The sequence below is a fragment of the Salvelinus alpinus genome, chromosome 36 (genome assembly GCF_045679555.1).
Source record: "Salvelinus alpinus chromosome 36, SLU_Salpinus.1, whole genome shotgun sequence".
Taxonomy (NCBI): Eukaryota; Metazoa; Chordata; class Actinopteri; order Salmoniformes; family Salmonidae; genus Salvelinus; species Salvelinus alpinus.
In genome coordinates this window covers 10641839-10657828 of record NC_092121.1, presented here as the reverse complement: position 1 = coordinate 10657828, position 15990 = coordinate 10641839, and the positions used below count along the sequence as shown (strand labels likewise).

Genomic DNA, 15990 nt, shown 5'->3' with positions numbered 1-15990 from the left:
TAGAAATACATATTTTCATTACTACCTTGTTTTAAATCCATGAAACAAATACTCAACACATTTAAGATCAAAAATTGTTTTAATTGCCAAGATGATACAAATTGTGAATTCTGTAAACCATTGCATAATGTTGCAGTACAATTGAACAAGTTAATGATACTCTACAAGCAAAAGATTCAATACCTCCTACTTAATTTTGAGTAAAAAGCCAAATCCAGCCTTTCTTTGATTCCATAAAGAGGATCAACTTTAACACAGGGGAACTCCCATTGATAATTTCTATGGGGTAGTTGAATACTAATTCAATATACAATGTCCTATTTGTCCATACTTTACTGTAACAAAATAAGGAACATGTCTCATTCGTAATACAAATGTCTACTTCCATCGACATCAGCGTAAATACATATATGAACTACAGTTCACAATTTAAGAACCTTTTATCCTACAGTCATAACTGAAACCCTGAGAAAATAAAATGTTTTTCCCCCTCCCCTTAATCATTACACTGATAAATACAGAGACCGGAAAACTGCATGTGTTTAAGTCTTACATTTATTTCATTGTATAGCAATTCACAAAACTAGATGCTACATCATAGCTAATGGATGAACTGCTCTCCGTATTAGTCCAGTGACCTATTAAATATCTAATTTAGAACGGTACATTCAATATATCAGGGTTTCTATGTTAAATGAACATTTTGAAATGAACTATTGGGAACAATTAAATGTTTTTACAAAAGTTCTATGCTGCAATATGCATTTTTTCTCTCCATACTAAATTGGAACAGCGTCATAAATTTATGTATGTACAAGATTGCATAAAATCTTCAGGTTCCATGATCACAATATTTAATAAAACAAAGAAACAAACACTTCACAAGAATTCAAAATAGATGATGCTAATCCACTGCAGAGCATTGTTACATCTCAATTACATTTACAAAACAAAGAGTCATAGTTGGTGCTTTTCTTTAACAGTAAATGTGTTTTTTCTTGTGCCAATAAAGTTGAGTACAGAAGGAATCATATTTATTGGTGGTAGGTATTGTGGCATGTTATGAAGACTGATATGGCAAATACAGACAGATGAAGAAGCAGTATTCATCATTCTAAGGTTGCCCTAAGCCTCCCTTACGAAACATGTAGTCTGGTTCAAAACAGCCCTTCTCTGATCACTTACGAATGCTAGCTCTTTACATAGAATTCGTAACTTTTCAGAACGACAAAGCAAATTTTACCACTCGAATCATTAAGTGATATTATCGAAAAAATCTAAATCATCTGAGTGGTATCCACCACAGATTTTAATTGGGGAGATTATGGTACATACAATTATCTAAAGGCACTAGAATTTGGATTATTTTTCAGTTTTACTGTAATATAACAATTTACACTCAATGAAGTCACCCCTCATTAAGAGCAATACTCTTCAAATGCCAGTTAAAATATGACATTTTAACATAAGGCACCGATTTGTAAAAATAAAATAAATAAATTGGTCCATAGCAAAAGAACATTAGTTTAACATGGCCATAACATTGAATGATTTAGAGCTATATTTATAAAATATGAAGATTAAGTTTTTTTATTTTTCAGTGTAAAAGGGAGATGTATACTTAGTATGCCACACTGAAGAGGGGTTAAGGACCAAGAACGAATGAGTGATAAGAGTTGCTCCTTAAAACTTACTCACGTCTGTATCTGCCATTGATGCTGGTTTAAATAAATCAAGTTCTGTCATTTCACCCGTCAATGACTCACTCAAATATCTAACCAATAAACAAATGATACACTATCGCCATCTTTCCAATGACTGCAGTAAATTGTGAATTAAAACGTGAAGAAAACACCAGTCAAATGAAAGAAAGCACATTAGTCAAAGTGTACTCTATACTCCTGACAGCATACAAGTAGTGCACAACCATCAATATTTAAAACGGATTAAGAGATTTTAGCTGTAAAGTGAAAAGATAAACATACTTCAAAATAGTACTCATCACAGGCGGTTGGTGGCACCTTAAATTGGGGAGGACGGGCTTGTGGTATTGGCTGGAGCGGAATGGTATCAAATTCCATTCGTGCCGTTCCAGACATTATTATGAGCCGTCCTCCCCTCAGCAGCCTCCACTGGTACCCACTTGTCTATATGGCCACTTAAGAATATGAACATGTCACTAACTTGTAGACAACTAGAATTGTGTATGCTGCTAACCAGTCATTTGTTTTACCAAAAAAGGATGCCATTAGTTTCTGTAAATGCACACCAATCTACATAAGGTGTTTGGTTTGGTTTGTTTCAAATCGGGTTTTTAACGATTTGCTTAGATTACTGAAATTAAGTTGTAAAAATAAAAAAGGAAACATAACAATAAAGATCTTTGGTAAAACTACAAATGGGCTTCAAGTCCATTACTATTGTCAGCAAAAGCAGTTGGCATAGTTCTTTCTGTCATTGAACCATTGAAGAGAATGTTATACTAATTGTACATTTCAATACATATTTTTTAAATGTAACTACAAGAACAAACTACAACACCACTTTGGTTCATTTGAGTCAAGTCCACATCAACTTAGTTGGCATCACAGGAAAAATAAAAAACCTGTGGTATATTAAAAATTGGGGTGAGCATTTACTGTTGCCCCGTAGCTTTATTAGGATTCTCCAACAACCAATTTAAGAATCGAGACATTCTACAGCAGTACATTGAATGGCCTGTAACAATGTTTCGAAGATTCACAAAAGTACCCGAACGTGTGACTGACTAAAAAAAAATGCACAATTTAATCAAAAGAGTCTTTGTTTAAGTGGTACTTTACTTGAACTATAACATTATAGAAGTTATAAACTTGGTATACTAAATGTTAGACACCATGACATATGTCTCAATGTTAGGTAACAATTATTATGATGCCATTTTGATATATATTAAGTAAAACGGGTTACTGCTTAACATGTGTGACAATTTAGGCTTCTGATGTCTGAAATCTGAACTGTGTATGCACAATAACATTCAAGAATGTAAATGCATTACAACTATATGTATACATCTTTCTCTCAGCAGCAGCAAAGCTTGCAAAAGTGAAGTGATCGACTCTACAGTATGCTAGACTGACAATACAAATATATCTGGCAGTGATCTAGATTTGTAGCTGGTTAACGTATGACGCGTATAAGACATGCAATAAAATTGTTTCGCCTGCCATTTTAACATGATAAACATGAGGGAACACAATACCTTTTTTATTTTAGGAGAAACACAAGTTTAGTTTTTCTCTGAGGTTCTGAATTACCATCCATGTAAACAATTTTATTTCTCAATTCTTATAACTAAGTTACAAATCGTGTACCTGGGAATATATATATGGTTTTCTACTGAACATACTAATTGCTGTAAATATTAAAAGGACCGAGATATAGAGCGAGGAAAAATACATATTTAGAACACAGTAGAAGGTCATTTCAATTAGATTAACCTAGCTAAGCACATTACACTGTCGTATTTGAAAACACAACTTACAGGTTCAACACCAATGATGCATCTTACAACAAACACCAGTCTAAAATGTATAGCAGAGCCTGTTTTTATCTTGTTTACAAACAAGACCAGAGTTGTTTCCTTGCTTGCATACTCCCAACCACTAAATCAAAGCCGCACCAAAAAAGCACCATTGCCTGTTTAGACAAGGAAAATATATTGTTTGTAAGTGTGAAGTCAGGACACAGGCACTGACAAGATTTATATCTTCATACAACTATAATCTGAGGAAATAATTTGACATAGGATAGAGCAATACACTATGGCATATACATATGATGCACATTAACTAAATTAAGTAGACATATATGCAGAAATGTGTGCAGAAGCTTTGACTACCTGTGTCTGCTTTTACAACAATCCTCTAAGCATCGATGCTCATGGTTATCATCTAAGGCAAGGCACTTGAGACTAGAGTAGAGGCCAAGTATCAGATATGTTCTAGACATGTTTGAGAGCTAGTAGGAATCCTATCAAATTCACCATGTCAGACTTATGTACATCAAGACATGCTCCTCTAACAACTACATCATGAACAATTCAGTAAATCATTAAAAAGACAATTGATTTCCTAACTGCTTTAGCATAAATGTGCCTTACTGACATTACAGCTGCTGGTTATGCCTAAAATGCATTCAAACGTGTGTACTTATTTGATGGAAATGTGTAAATTAAAGAATGAAAAGTAGAAACTATTGTTTCTATGAAAACTAACAAGATATATAGAACTATACCATGATTTAACAATAGGAAACATGAAATATTCTAGTATGTTTCACAGTACACACAAAAGCTCGATACATTAGCATATTAAGAAAAATTATATGTAAATCTAAGAAACAAAAACAGCTCAAAGCTAATTTAAAAAATACCCTTTAACAAATTCCCAGGTCAACAAAGTGCTTTACGAGAAATCAATCTTCACAAAGATGGTTGCAATACTAATAATATTGTCTGACTTATGTGTTTCAGTGATAAAGTCAAATTAGGCTCACTTGAACTATGGATGCCCAAACTTTTGGGAAAATGTAAGTGATCCATTACAATACAAAATTACATACTACATTTAAGTACTTGATTTATCAAACACCATTTATGTAGTTCAAATCAAACTATTAATTGAATTACTATATGAATACTGAAACACAAAATGCTATTTAGAAAATGTAAGCATACTATATGTATTAGTAGTTCTTCAAAGGGCAAATTCCTTAAGTAGTACCTTGAATAATTGTACATCACCACTTCAATATTTTTGTCTTACAGTATGGACATTCTGATTTACTAGGTGCACAGTTCTTACAAAGTACATAATGTTGGCAAGGCTGCAGGACTATGCAACGATCATGCGTTTGGCAAACTATACATTTCTTTGACTGAAGCTGATATATTACCTGTGTTGGGAAGAGAAGAGGTTGTATCAGAAACTACTCGCAACAGAATAACTCAATACAATGATTCCAAGCAAGATCTTAAACACATGTTTCACTAGGCTAAATAGTCTGCCATAATGTATATCCTGATCACTATAAATAAGAATGTGCTTAGTATCTGGCCTGTCTTACCCCGTCTATAAGGTCTAGGTCAGTGCGCAGCTGGCTCTGGATGGAGTGGAGCTTTGGTAGAGGGAGCTGGTCCAGGTCCCCATAGCTTCTAAGCAGGGGTGTGCTAGGGGAGCGACACAGCACGTCAAAGTCCCCCTGGAGCTCCTTCAGCTTGCGCTCCGTGTCCTCTCGCGCCTGCTCTGCCAGCTGCCGCTCCGCCTCGGCCGACTTTGCTTGTTCTTTTGCATCATGGGAGTCTTTCTGCCAGGCCTCACATGCCTGGAACAGACAGACATGTCAAATATATAAATTGGTTTAACAAGGGTCAGGATGTATTGCTTACTGAGGCAGTGCCTTTAGTTCATGTCATAGTTCTTGCATGGGACTAGTGTCTGACCTGCTTGACCTGGTGCCAGGCGTCTTCCCATTGCTTGATCTTCCTCTTTGCCTCATCCAGCTCCCTGAAGAGCCGGTTCAGGTCAGCGCTGCTGCTCACAGTGGTGGATCCCAGGCTGCTGAACACTGGTGATGGGCTGGGGGAGAAGTTGCCACTCACAAAGTCCCATATGCTGCTAGCTCCCCCATTCAAACCTACAAGGTGGGATCAGGACAATTGTTTGTCAAAGTGCAACAAAAAAAAAAACAGTAGAGTGATGTATTTATGAATTGTTGATGATGCCTCACAGGTAAAATAATAATGCTTACTCTTGCATGTTTGTCAAGATTGCTAGTAAATATTCTATTGTTAACTTACCCAGAGAGTTCTGAGAGGAGGTAGGTGTTCCCAGAAGGCCATGCTCAGGTTTGGTTAGCAGGCCCTGAGGCTGAGTTTGCTGTGGAGCCATTCCTGACAACAGGCACTGGGACAGGGACTGGGAGAGGGAGCTCAGAGGGGAGGCAGAGAGCGAGGAGTTGGAATTCAACGAAGAAGACCGTGCAAGGGAGCCAGGAATGTTGACCGGAGCGGATCCTCCCAGCATCCTTTGACCTAAGAGGGCAACAGGAAGCGTAAATCAATTTCGCAATAATTTAAAAAACGCAGAACAGACTGTTAAGGCAATTGTGTTCAATGTTTCAAACAAGGTTTGCTTACTTAAACCAAGACTGTTGTTTTCTTGCTCCTCAAACTCTTTATCAAGAGAGGCAACATTGATGTCACAAAAATTCAGGTCAAGAGCAGAACCTGAAAGAAAAGGCAAGTCGTTTTTTTATTAGGAAAATAAGTATTCCTTGTATAAAGAGGTACATTCACCCCTCAAACAAGTTTGTACAATACAAGTATACTTACCTATAACTGACTCCACAGTATTGCTCCCAGGATAGAATGGGGTTGCTTTTGCATTCATTGTTGATAAGGTGGTGGGTGAGGAACTATCCGATCCAATACTGGAGGCCAGGCTAGATTCTATACTGGACGTTATGCTGGATGCCAGAGGGTTCATCCCAGAGAATACACTATTGTGTGTCTGTAAAAGAGGCGTACATAGTAAGGCATTGTTTCATTAATAGTGTCAATTTGAGCAATACTTAGCTTTACTACATTGGTGCTTGGTTAAGAAGTAAGACAAGCCACAGATACCGTGCCTGGTCATATGCTTTAGATGGGAGACCATGAATAGGCATTTTTATCAAGTCGATTGGACGGGTCCCAATGACTTTGAAATTATAACAGCAAAACCCTTTTGCCTCTACATGAATACCTTTAAATATAAAGTGTTCTACATATCACGAGCAGTGTTTCCCCTATGATATTTTTCAGCAGAGGGGGCAAAATTGCAGTTTTAAATCTAAGTTCCTGCAATTCTACACATTTTGCCATGGCTTATGCTATCAGTGACTCAAACATTAACATATCAATGGGTATCCCATGCCATTTTTGGAATTTTAGATTCTCCCTGACTGTATAGTTTTTATTTTGGTGATTGTTAGTTCTCAAAGATGAACTCCATTATCTTTTCTACATACTTTATATCTGGTTTTAGTCATTTAAGTTTACACTTAAAATGATTCTCCATAACAATCATGTTTTTGGACCGGCGGTAAATTAATATTATGGGGGACTAGCTTCTAGGAATACAAAGGCAGTGGCAAATGCTTTAGTTATTCACCTGCTTGTCTTGGTCCATCATCTTTTGATCACTATGTCCCTTATAGTTCTTTATCTGAAAACAGACAGCACATTCACATGACCCAATACTTAAACCCAGCAATTGGCTGGGTCTTAGAAAGCCAACACGTTTCTCAAAAGTGAAGAAAATTCAGTTAATAAATCAGTCATCTGCAGCCCTATCAAAAGAGAGAAAATGTCTAATGTCATCACCACAACCCATTAAGACAGTCTAAAACTAAATAAGCAGACATTTGTTTTATAACTAATAGATAACATGTTCCATATCCAAACATTGTCTAATCTACATTCATAAAATGTTAAGCACAACACTGAATTTGACCTGGAACGGGTAAACTATTATTTATTTTGCCTTGGTTGTTAATTTCAGTATTCACCAAGTCATCACAAATTTATAGAAAATGACGTAACATTAAAAAAAGTAACTGACAAATAATTTAATATGGAAATAAATCAAAATTCTGAATCAAAAGAATGGAAAGTATGACCAAAGTGTGTATAGCAGTGGGTCAGGCCCTACACTAAGCTGAGTACAGGGGTCTTCCCGTAAGGACGGGGAAAGAGAGAGAGCAGTCTTATTGTAGTACCTGATCCTCGCGTTCAAAGCCGGGCGCTTTGGGATAGTTAGACGTCAGAGATGACACACTTGACGTGGTGGACTCTGAACATAAGCTACCATTAGTTAAGCATTTGGACCTGCCGATGGGTCCGATTGGGGACAATGAACTGTTGCTTCCTGAGCATGGCGTTACAGTCGGACTATTAGAATATGAAACCTGAGGGAGAGAAGTACACATGGACTTAATAGGGTTTTAGAGCCAGCCAAACAAACCCAGCTTTCCTAACGAGGCCAGAGAGCAGATGATAACTGAAGATGTTTAGATTGAATATTGGCTTCAGAGAGAGAAAATGACACTGAATTGTTAAGGTTTGGTTTCTGTTGAATCCTGTATTAATTTGAATTATGTTGTATGTTTCTTGGTGCACTAGTACTACCAGAAACAAAATGATGTTACAAACTAGTGAAATACAAGGCAAGTACAGAAAACAGAAGAACGGAAACAGAAAATGACAAGAATATACAAAACAAAGGTGTGACATAAGTTAACAGCTTAAATATCTATTCAGGGTCTAATCTATAATTGTATCTAATCTATTGACAGCATGTTTTTCCATACAAACGGAGATGCCTTTGTAAAAGACTGTGGAGAGAAGCAGAGAGGGAGTAGTAATCAGATCACATACATTCCCCACTTGGCCGTTGTTGATGCTGCTGATGGAGTGTGCACTGCTGCCCCACTCGCTGACCGGACACTCTGAATACTGCTGAGACCCCAGCTTGGCCTGGGAGCCAGACTGCATCGCTGTTAGCAACGAGTTCATGGTCTCTTCCGTGGATGGAATTCCTGAAAAAGTACACAGACAGGAGGTTTTAACTTTGAAAGGTTGCCAACAAGCAAGACAGCGGTGACTTATTTTGAGGAGCTTCACTTACTTTCTACATGCGCAAACGCACAGAAGGGCCCTCTAGGACAATAACCAGTTTGCCTCATGTCATTGCATTTGGTGGATTTGTAGATCTGAAGTGAGAAAGACAGGTTTCTCTGTTCATAACTGTGTGGCATTTTCCCAAATCAAGGTTTGACAGATTCCCCATTGCAAGAGACAAAATGTGCTAAGCGTTTATAAAGTTTCTAATGTCCCACTTACCTCTGGGTGGAACTGCTGTTCAGTGCGTGAGTGACAGTATTGACAGCTGTCTCCGCTGTCACACTTCGATGGCTCTCCCCACTCATCCCCATGTTTCACATTAGGACACGGAGTTGACCTGACACATCATTTAAGAGGTTAACTACATATTACAGAATAATTACACAGTTGTCAAAAGGCATTCTCTTTGTCGTTAGACAGTCCTAATCGCCTACCTGTATTTGAACTTGCGTGGATTTCGTCTTCTGTCTCTACTATTGTGGTAGTGAGGGCAGGCATAGCCCTGTCTGCATAGTCGTGGAGGCTTGGTGCACTGCTCTGTTTTGTAGTTCGCTAAAACAAAATTGGTGTCTGGAAGGAAAGCACACAATGAGTTTGTTGCATGCACACAATAAAACTATTATTGTGGATAGTCAGATCAATATAATCGTTTGACTTCAAACGTATACATGCTTTTCAAGAACGAGTCCCCTAATAATCCTGTTTACATGGACATCTGAAATCAGGCTAGCTGACGGGACTTTGATGAATGCATATAAAAATGTAATAATAATAATACGCTAATGAAAATAAACGTTCTACCACAGCGACCATGTTATTTTTGCGAAAACATTTAGATTCTTAGACAAAGTTTGTATGGTGAAAACTATTTCTACTATGCATACTTCAGTTTTTCCAAACTCACTTCACTCGCACAAGAGGAAGCTCGTGCACACCTCTGAACTCTGATTAAATCATTTACATGTCCTAATAATGAGAAAGATTGTCCCGAAAAGCAGGTGTTTTAATCGGCGTATGCTTACTACCATTATGATCTTACACCAAATAAGCAGAGTAAGGTGTTTACATGACTAATACCATACTCTGCCTTCTGCCATAATCAGTCTTATATTGATTTATTAATGTGCATATAAACATACTCATTGTAAGACATTCTGTTCTTGACCTAATGCCAAATTATAACGCAACAGGTCAAGGAAATCCAATCATTAGAAAAATAATGTGGCACTGGGTGACATCAACACCAGAATCGATGCGTCTGCTGCTCACCCTGCCACCGGGGGTCCTCTGTAAGAGTCTTCTCTATCATGGCTTGGCTGGCCAGTACTCCAGGCTGTAGATCAGGGATACCCTCTCCAGATCCCAACTGGCCATTCTGGAGGGCTTCCTGTGCCTGGATCTCTCTGTGCACATGAAGAAGATCAGTGAGAGAGCTACTACACAAAACAAAAACAAAAAAAAGAGGAAGAGACAAATGTAGAATATTCAGGCAATGCCTTGCTCTTAGACTTGTTCTGCTCAACAGTTGCTAGGCAACGCTTGATCGTGCCTCTGATACCACATTTAATGTTGTTTTTGTTGAATTATTTCAAGCTCCCATTCCTTAATGTGACGTCATTCATGGAACGTTGGACAGGGTATTGCTATTTTCGAGTGACAGGAATTTAAAATGTGAACACATGGTTCATAGTAAAAGAGCAAATGTATGTTATTGTTAAGCTTAAGTCCATTGCTTGCATTACAGATATGGGCCTAGTTTTTGTATCCAACTCTGAGATATGTGGGGTTATTACTTCAAATATACCACTGAATCTTTCATCCCATTAAAGAAATCACCATCATTTAACACTTTCATTGTTTGCACAGTATTGGTACTCAACAAAACCAACATCAACCCTGGCAATAAGTACACTATGACTGATGTCTATGAAGATAAAAATGGTGCTTTCATCTGCTCTTAGCCCCGGCCAATTCGAGAGGCATCAGGAAGACTAATTGAGCTAGGAAAATAGATTAACACGCTTCATTCTCCCACTGCCATGTATGGGCATGTACTGGAGTGGATACAGACGTATCACTTCAGCGGAGACAGCTAGGCGTACCATGTTGAATCAAAGTAACACTAACAATGGTAGAGACGGGGTTGACAGCCAGCCCAAAAAATATAGTCTACGGGTAAATTTAAGAATTTCATTAAAACGATGATGTACGAATGGAATCAGTTGGTACATTTTGTCAGTGCATGGTCAGACCTTGCATGATTTATGCTTGTGTACTCAGCTAACTGGCTTAACAAGCCTATTCACATGTTCGTGAAGGTATGACACCTTGAGAACAGAGTGGTTACTAAAGGCATGATAGATCACCTGATATCGTAGACAGGGGGGCGGAGATCATGAGGGCCATGGGCAAAGGCGCAGTGTAGGCCGTTCTTCACGCAGTGCCCGCGGGCATCAGTTTCATGGATACAGGTACCAGTCTTGTAATAGCGAAGATGGTACTTCCGCTCTGTGTCACCAGTGGTCCGGTGCAAGTAAGGACAGCTAGACAGGAAAGGAAACGATGATTAGACAAATGCAGACTTCCTCATTAAAATGATCAGGATTTGATGTGACAGAGATACAATCTGCATAAAATCGGTCTCTACCCTATGTTTCTAGAATTCTATGCTGTGCTTATCCTAAGAAGTCATTCCACAGATTTTAATTGAAAGGAAACAGACCGATGCTAAAGGAATGAGTTACATCGGTCTTCCTCCCTGTATTAGTGGCAACCGTTCTTCTTGGTGCTTAATATGCACATCAGACAAACAAAAATGTAGCCAATGCCCACAGTGGGAGTCAGAGGAATGCAACGCCTTTTATAGATGCAGCGTTCTCACATGCTTTGATGTATGGTGAGGAATTTAACAGAAATAATAGCAACATCGCTATTAACGTGCTCAAATTCACATTGAAAATGGTAGATAACCAATCATTTTCTAAAATACAGCAAAAGCGTCTGACTCAGCAACAGTAACCATGGCAACGGATGTGATGTCACGAGAAGAGAGCAGCCACTGGTAGAATGCGGAATAGAGTGTGTAAGTGCTGGCTCTCAGGCAGAGTTCCAAAATTGTATTGAACTTTCAATATGAGAGCTGGTTGAATTGAGGAACATTGTTTACTTACTGCTGTGAAATTCCAAATACACTGATACAGGAAACTGGAACTCAACCTCTCAATGATTAACCAACCCCTCTATAAAAAAAGTATTCAGTATGCTACATATTTGCCGCAAATACTTTTAACATCGCATCTAGTCTCTACCTCTACATATCACTAAACTGTGGATCTGACCAAAGCACTTTAACCAGACCCGTGCCATTGAGTCTTGTCATTGAACTAGTGAGTGAGACGTTTCAAGTTACTCCATTTCTTTATGGTGCTCTGACACAAATAGGCCCAACTTATAGGAGTGGCTTGAATATCATGTTTCAGAGCTGTTCTTCTTAGTGTTGAACAGCATCTTTCTCAAGATATAATCTAGAACATCGATCCTGTCTTATTAAATAGGCTAGGTTATTAGCTGTATAGCCTGCTCCTTTCAGTGAACCTTTAATTCTGTTAATTTTGTAGGGAGACTTGTAAAATCCCCAACCAACACATACAATATTAACATTTCCATATTTTTACTTTAACTGATAGCGCTGCCAGTAAGTATACTAACAAGTACATCTGTTCCAGTACGCCAAGTATGGGCATTTTGTAATATTACTCAGGACAGGTTAGTAGTCCTGGGAAATGCCTGGGACTTCACGATACTTAGGTGCCGATACGATATGTGTTGTGATTGGTTCTCTATTGAAAAAGATAGCTTGTTTTATATGAAGGAAAAATACTGGAGTTTTGGTGCAGGTATCCTCAACTAGAGCAGAAATAATATGATGATATTATGAATACGATATTTCGTCATATAATATCATGATATGTAAGGTCCCCCTTCACTACAGGGTAGCATTCTGTTTTTTACAATAACCCTGTGATTTTGTTACACCTGGGAACTGAATAATGTAGCTTTTATTTTAGGTAGATGCAGATGAACTGCTAATTTATGAATTTATTCATCCTTCCTTTGGTGTCTATCCGCACCACCACAACCTTCTCATATGTAATCTCAAGTGACAAACTGTATACGCACAATTTGACTTGCTATATCATATTTTAGGCTACATCTATTACCATTTGTACATGCTATCATTATTATGATTGTGTCTTTACAAATGTGTAGGCTCATTTAGGCCTATTCTTTGTTACTTTCATTTTCAGTAGATTGGTGTCACACCAGTAACGAAAACTACAGTTCTAAGAATGAGCTGAAGTGGCATACCCCAAAAATTCAAAATATGTTCCTCTGATTTTGTTACAAAAATAAAGTGAAAATAGCTGATGCATTGAGGGTTGGGCCTAAAAATGTTGCAGTAGCCATTAAACAATAGAGAAAGAATATATAAAGACTTACATACTCCATTTCTCCCCTCAGTACATCTATATTAATTATCACAAAGGAGTAGTTATGCTTAGGCTGAGCTGATACTTGAATTAGGAAATGCCTCTTGTATTGTACTTGCATGAATTCACATGGAAACGTATCAATTCATGCTACTTAGGTTTCAATTAACATAATGATACAGTGCAAGTGGTAAAAACCAGACACGTCCATGTATAACTACTTGTGACAACATTAAGGATACAAATACAAAGCAGGAACTCGTTCAAAGCGACCTCATTTTCAACGACTCGGGAACAATAAACATCGCTTGCTCAACCAATGGGAGAAGGCTATGTGCAAAGGCGGTTCAATCACGAGCAAGAAAACAGGGGGTGTGTTCATCGTTTCCTTGCAAGCTGGAGGAAGAAGCTCAACCCCACTCTGCAGCTCCAAACAGACGTGTGCAGCGAGAATTACAAAAACACATCCATGAAATGACAATGAATGTGGTTAAATAATTCAGTTGGTTCCGCATTATTGAGAACGGCTGTCCTCCCCCTTGGGGCCATACGAGGCCAGGCGGATCGACATTAGCTCGAACAATAGACAAGTCAACAACACCATGTGCAAGCTAGGTCATCACCAAGCTCGTGGTGCGAGCTGAATTCTGTGCAACGAGGAATTTTCACTTCAGGAATTCGCATGAATCTGACTTCCTACTGAAACAATGCAGCATCCATAAAATATTAGCAACACCGTTATAAGTGTGCTCACTAAACTGGCAACCTGCCCAATTTGAGTGAATTCTCAACCGGAACAGCCACAACACAATATTGATAAGCATGATACAGTAGCAACAATCTAACCAAAACATAATAATTCACAGGGGGGAAATTAAGCGTCACACTTACTCCTCTCCATCTGGGCAAATGCCCGTAGTCTCGTCATATTTTGTGCAATAAACGTCAGGGCTGTAGTTAAAAGTTCCATCTCTTCTTCTAATCGGTCGTCTTCGCCTCTGGTTGAGGAAATGCCAATGAAAACATGTAAAGGGTCTATGTTGTGTGCACTTGTGCTGCAAGAAGAGAGGGCACTGTTCGGTCCTAAACTCCTTCAAATATCTGCAAAATGGAAAGACAAAGGCGGTGTTTATGACAGACACCACCAGACATCGTGTAAAAAGGTATTGAGTCCAAAGCTCAGGGGAAATATCACATTAACTTTGATAGAAATGTTACAGCTTCGCTTTTGAAATTAAAACGAAACACTATCTATGCTAAAGGTAAGGAGATAAACGTTTACACCATCTACAACTAATATTTGATTGACACTAGCTAGCTATGTAGCTGAATTTTACAATCACTCGAACTGCTAGAACTACTTGGTAGTGAAAGCTAGTAGCTATCTACTTTGACCATTCACATACAATCCACGCAAAATGTTCGGCGTTGCACTCTATCAAACAACCAGAACGTACGTCAAAACACATGCGTAGACAGACAGCAAATAAGGCCGAGGTGGAAAGAGGAAAAGGATAACACTGCTGGATGGCAAACCATTCAACTTCGCTAACGTTACCCAGTCCACGATAGCACGCTGACTGGCTAGCAAACGTTAATCACCATCCAAGTTTCTGCGAATTCCGCTTTTTAATGTTACGCCTCTTTTTTATGTGGAACATTTTCACGGTCACACAATACAATTATACAAATGTATTTGTTAAAATTCAGTTACTGTATCAATTTGAATATGTAGCTAGCAAGTTAGCGCTGGGCTAGCTGCGTGCATTGGGAAGAATTTACAAAAGGAAAAGCACCATGTTTTACTGCACTACGAGTGAAGGAATATCAAGCAGTCCAACTATAAAACAATATTCTGTACATAAAAGAAGCACGGTATTTTAACAAATACATCTTTGTCCATTTAACGTTTGCTTTACTTACGTATAGTGGGTTGGTTTCTCCGTTTGAGGAGAAGCGTTCGCCGCCGTTTTCGAAACCGACGGCATTTTCAGTCAAAACAATGAAACACGCCTGCGCGAACTGTCCAGTTTCGTGCCATTTGCGTACGAAGTGAGATTTGTTTCTTTATTCTGTAAATGTGTCTACCACGATCCGTGCGTATATTCAACATAACTCACAAATAAAACTTTGATGTGTGAATATATTAAAATAAAACTATAGTCCGGAAATATGTAAAACAAATATTTCACAAATTAAACCATAATCCGTGAATATGTATAAATATTTCAGATATTCACCATAAATCAAAAATAAATATGATCTGTAAATATATTCAATATAGCTCATAAATAAAACTACAATTTGAACAAATGTAGAAATATTTGCATGCAAATATTCAGAAATCCCTAACATTTACAACTTTGGAAAGTGTATTTGCGCATTCAAAAGGTGCTTGTGGATCTGTAATAATAGCAATAGTACAAAGTTACATAACAAGCAAAGCGCACTGTGCACATCCTCGAATCACATCAAAAATATGCTGCCCAAAATCATCAGCAACGTCAGCATCACCATCAACCTCACCATGTTATGATGACCAAGGACAATGATACCAGTTCCTGTTCAGACAGACAGACAGACAGACTTCCCTCTCTCTCTCTCCCCCTCCCCTCTCTCTCTCCCCCCCTCCCCTCCCCCCCCTCTCTCTCTCTCTCCCCCCCTCTCTCTCTCTCCCACCCCCCTTCTCTCTCTCCCACCCCCCCTTCTCTCTCTCCCACCCCCCTTCTCTCTCTCCCACCCCCCCTTCTCTCTCTCCCTCCCAACCCCCCATCTCCCTCCCCCATTCTCTCCCTC

General features: G+C 38.5%; 1 protein-coding gene across 4 annotated transcripts; it reads right to left on the bottom strand.

The window, feature by feature from the left end:
• Positions 1-60: 60 nt before the first annotated feature.
• On the bottom strand, positions 61-15248 carry LOC139564963 (putative E3 ubiquitin-protein ligase UNKL). Of its 4 annotated transcripts, none has more exons than XM_071384915.1 (16): positions 15118-15248; positions 14086-14295; positions 11071-11247; positions 9974-10140; positions 9139-9274; positions 8924-9041; positions 8709-8793; positions 8459-8619; positions 7801-7989; positions 7194-7247; positions 6374-6551; positions 6179-6268; positions 5840-6073; positions 5483-5676; positions 5107-5364; positions 61-4935 (listed from the first exon to the last, which is right to left on the bottom strand). In XM_071384915.1, the coding sequence occupies exons 1-16, from the start codon at positions 15180-15182 to the stop codon at positions 4780-4782; spliced, it is 2472 nt and encodes an 823-aa protein (XP_071241016.1). In that variant the 5' UTR covers positions 15183-15248; the 3' UTR covers positions 61-4779. The 4 variants fall into 4 exon arrangements, with proteins under 4 accessions (XP_071241016.1, XP_071241017.1, XP_071241018.1 ...); XM_071384916.1 differs by having other exon boundaries at positions 9974-10137; XM_071384917.1 differs by having other exon boundaries at positions 9974-10107.
• Positions 15249-15990: the final 742 nt, after the last annotated feature.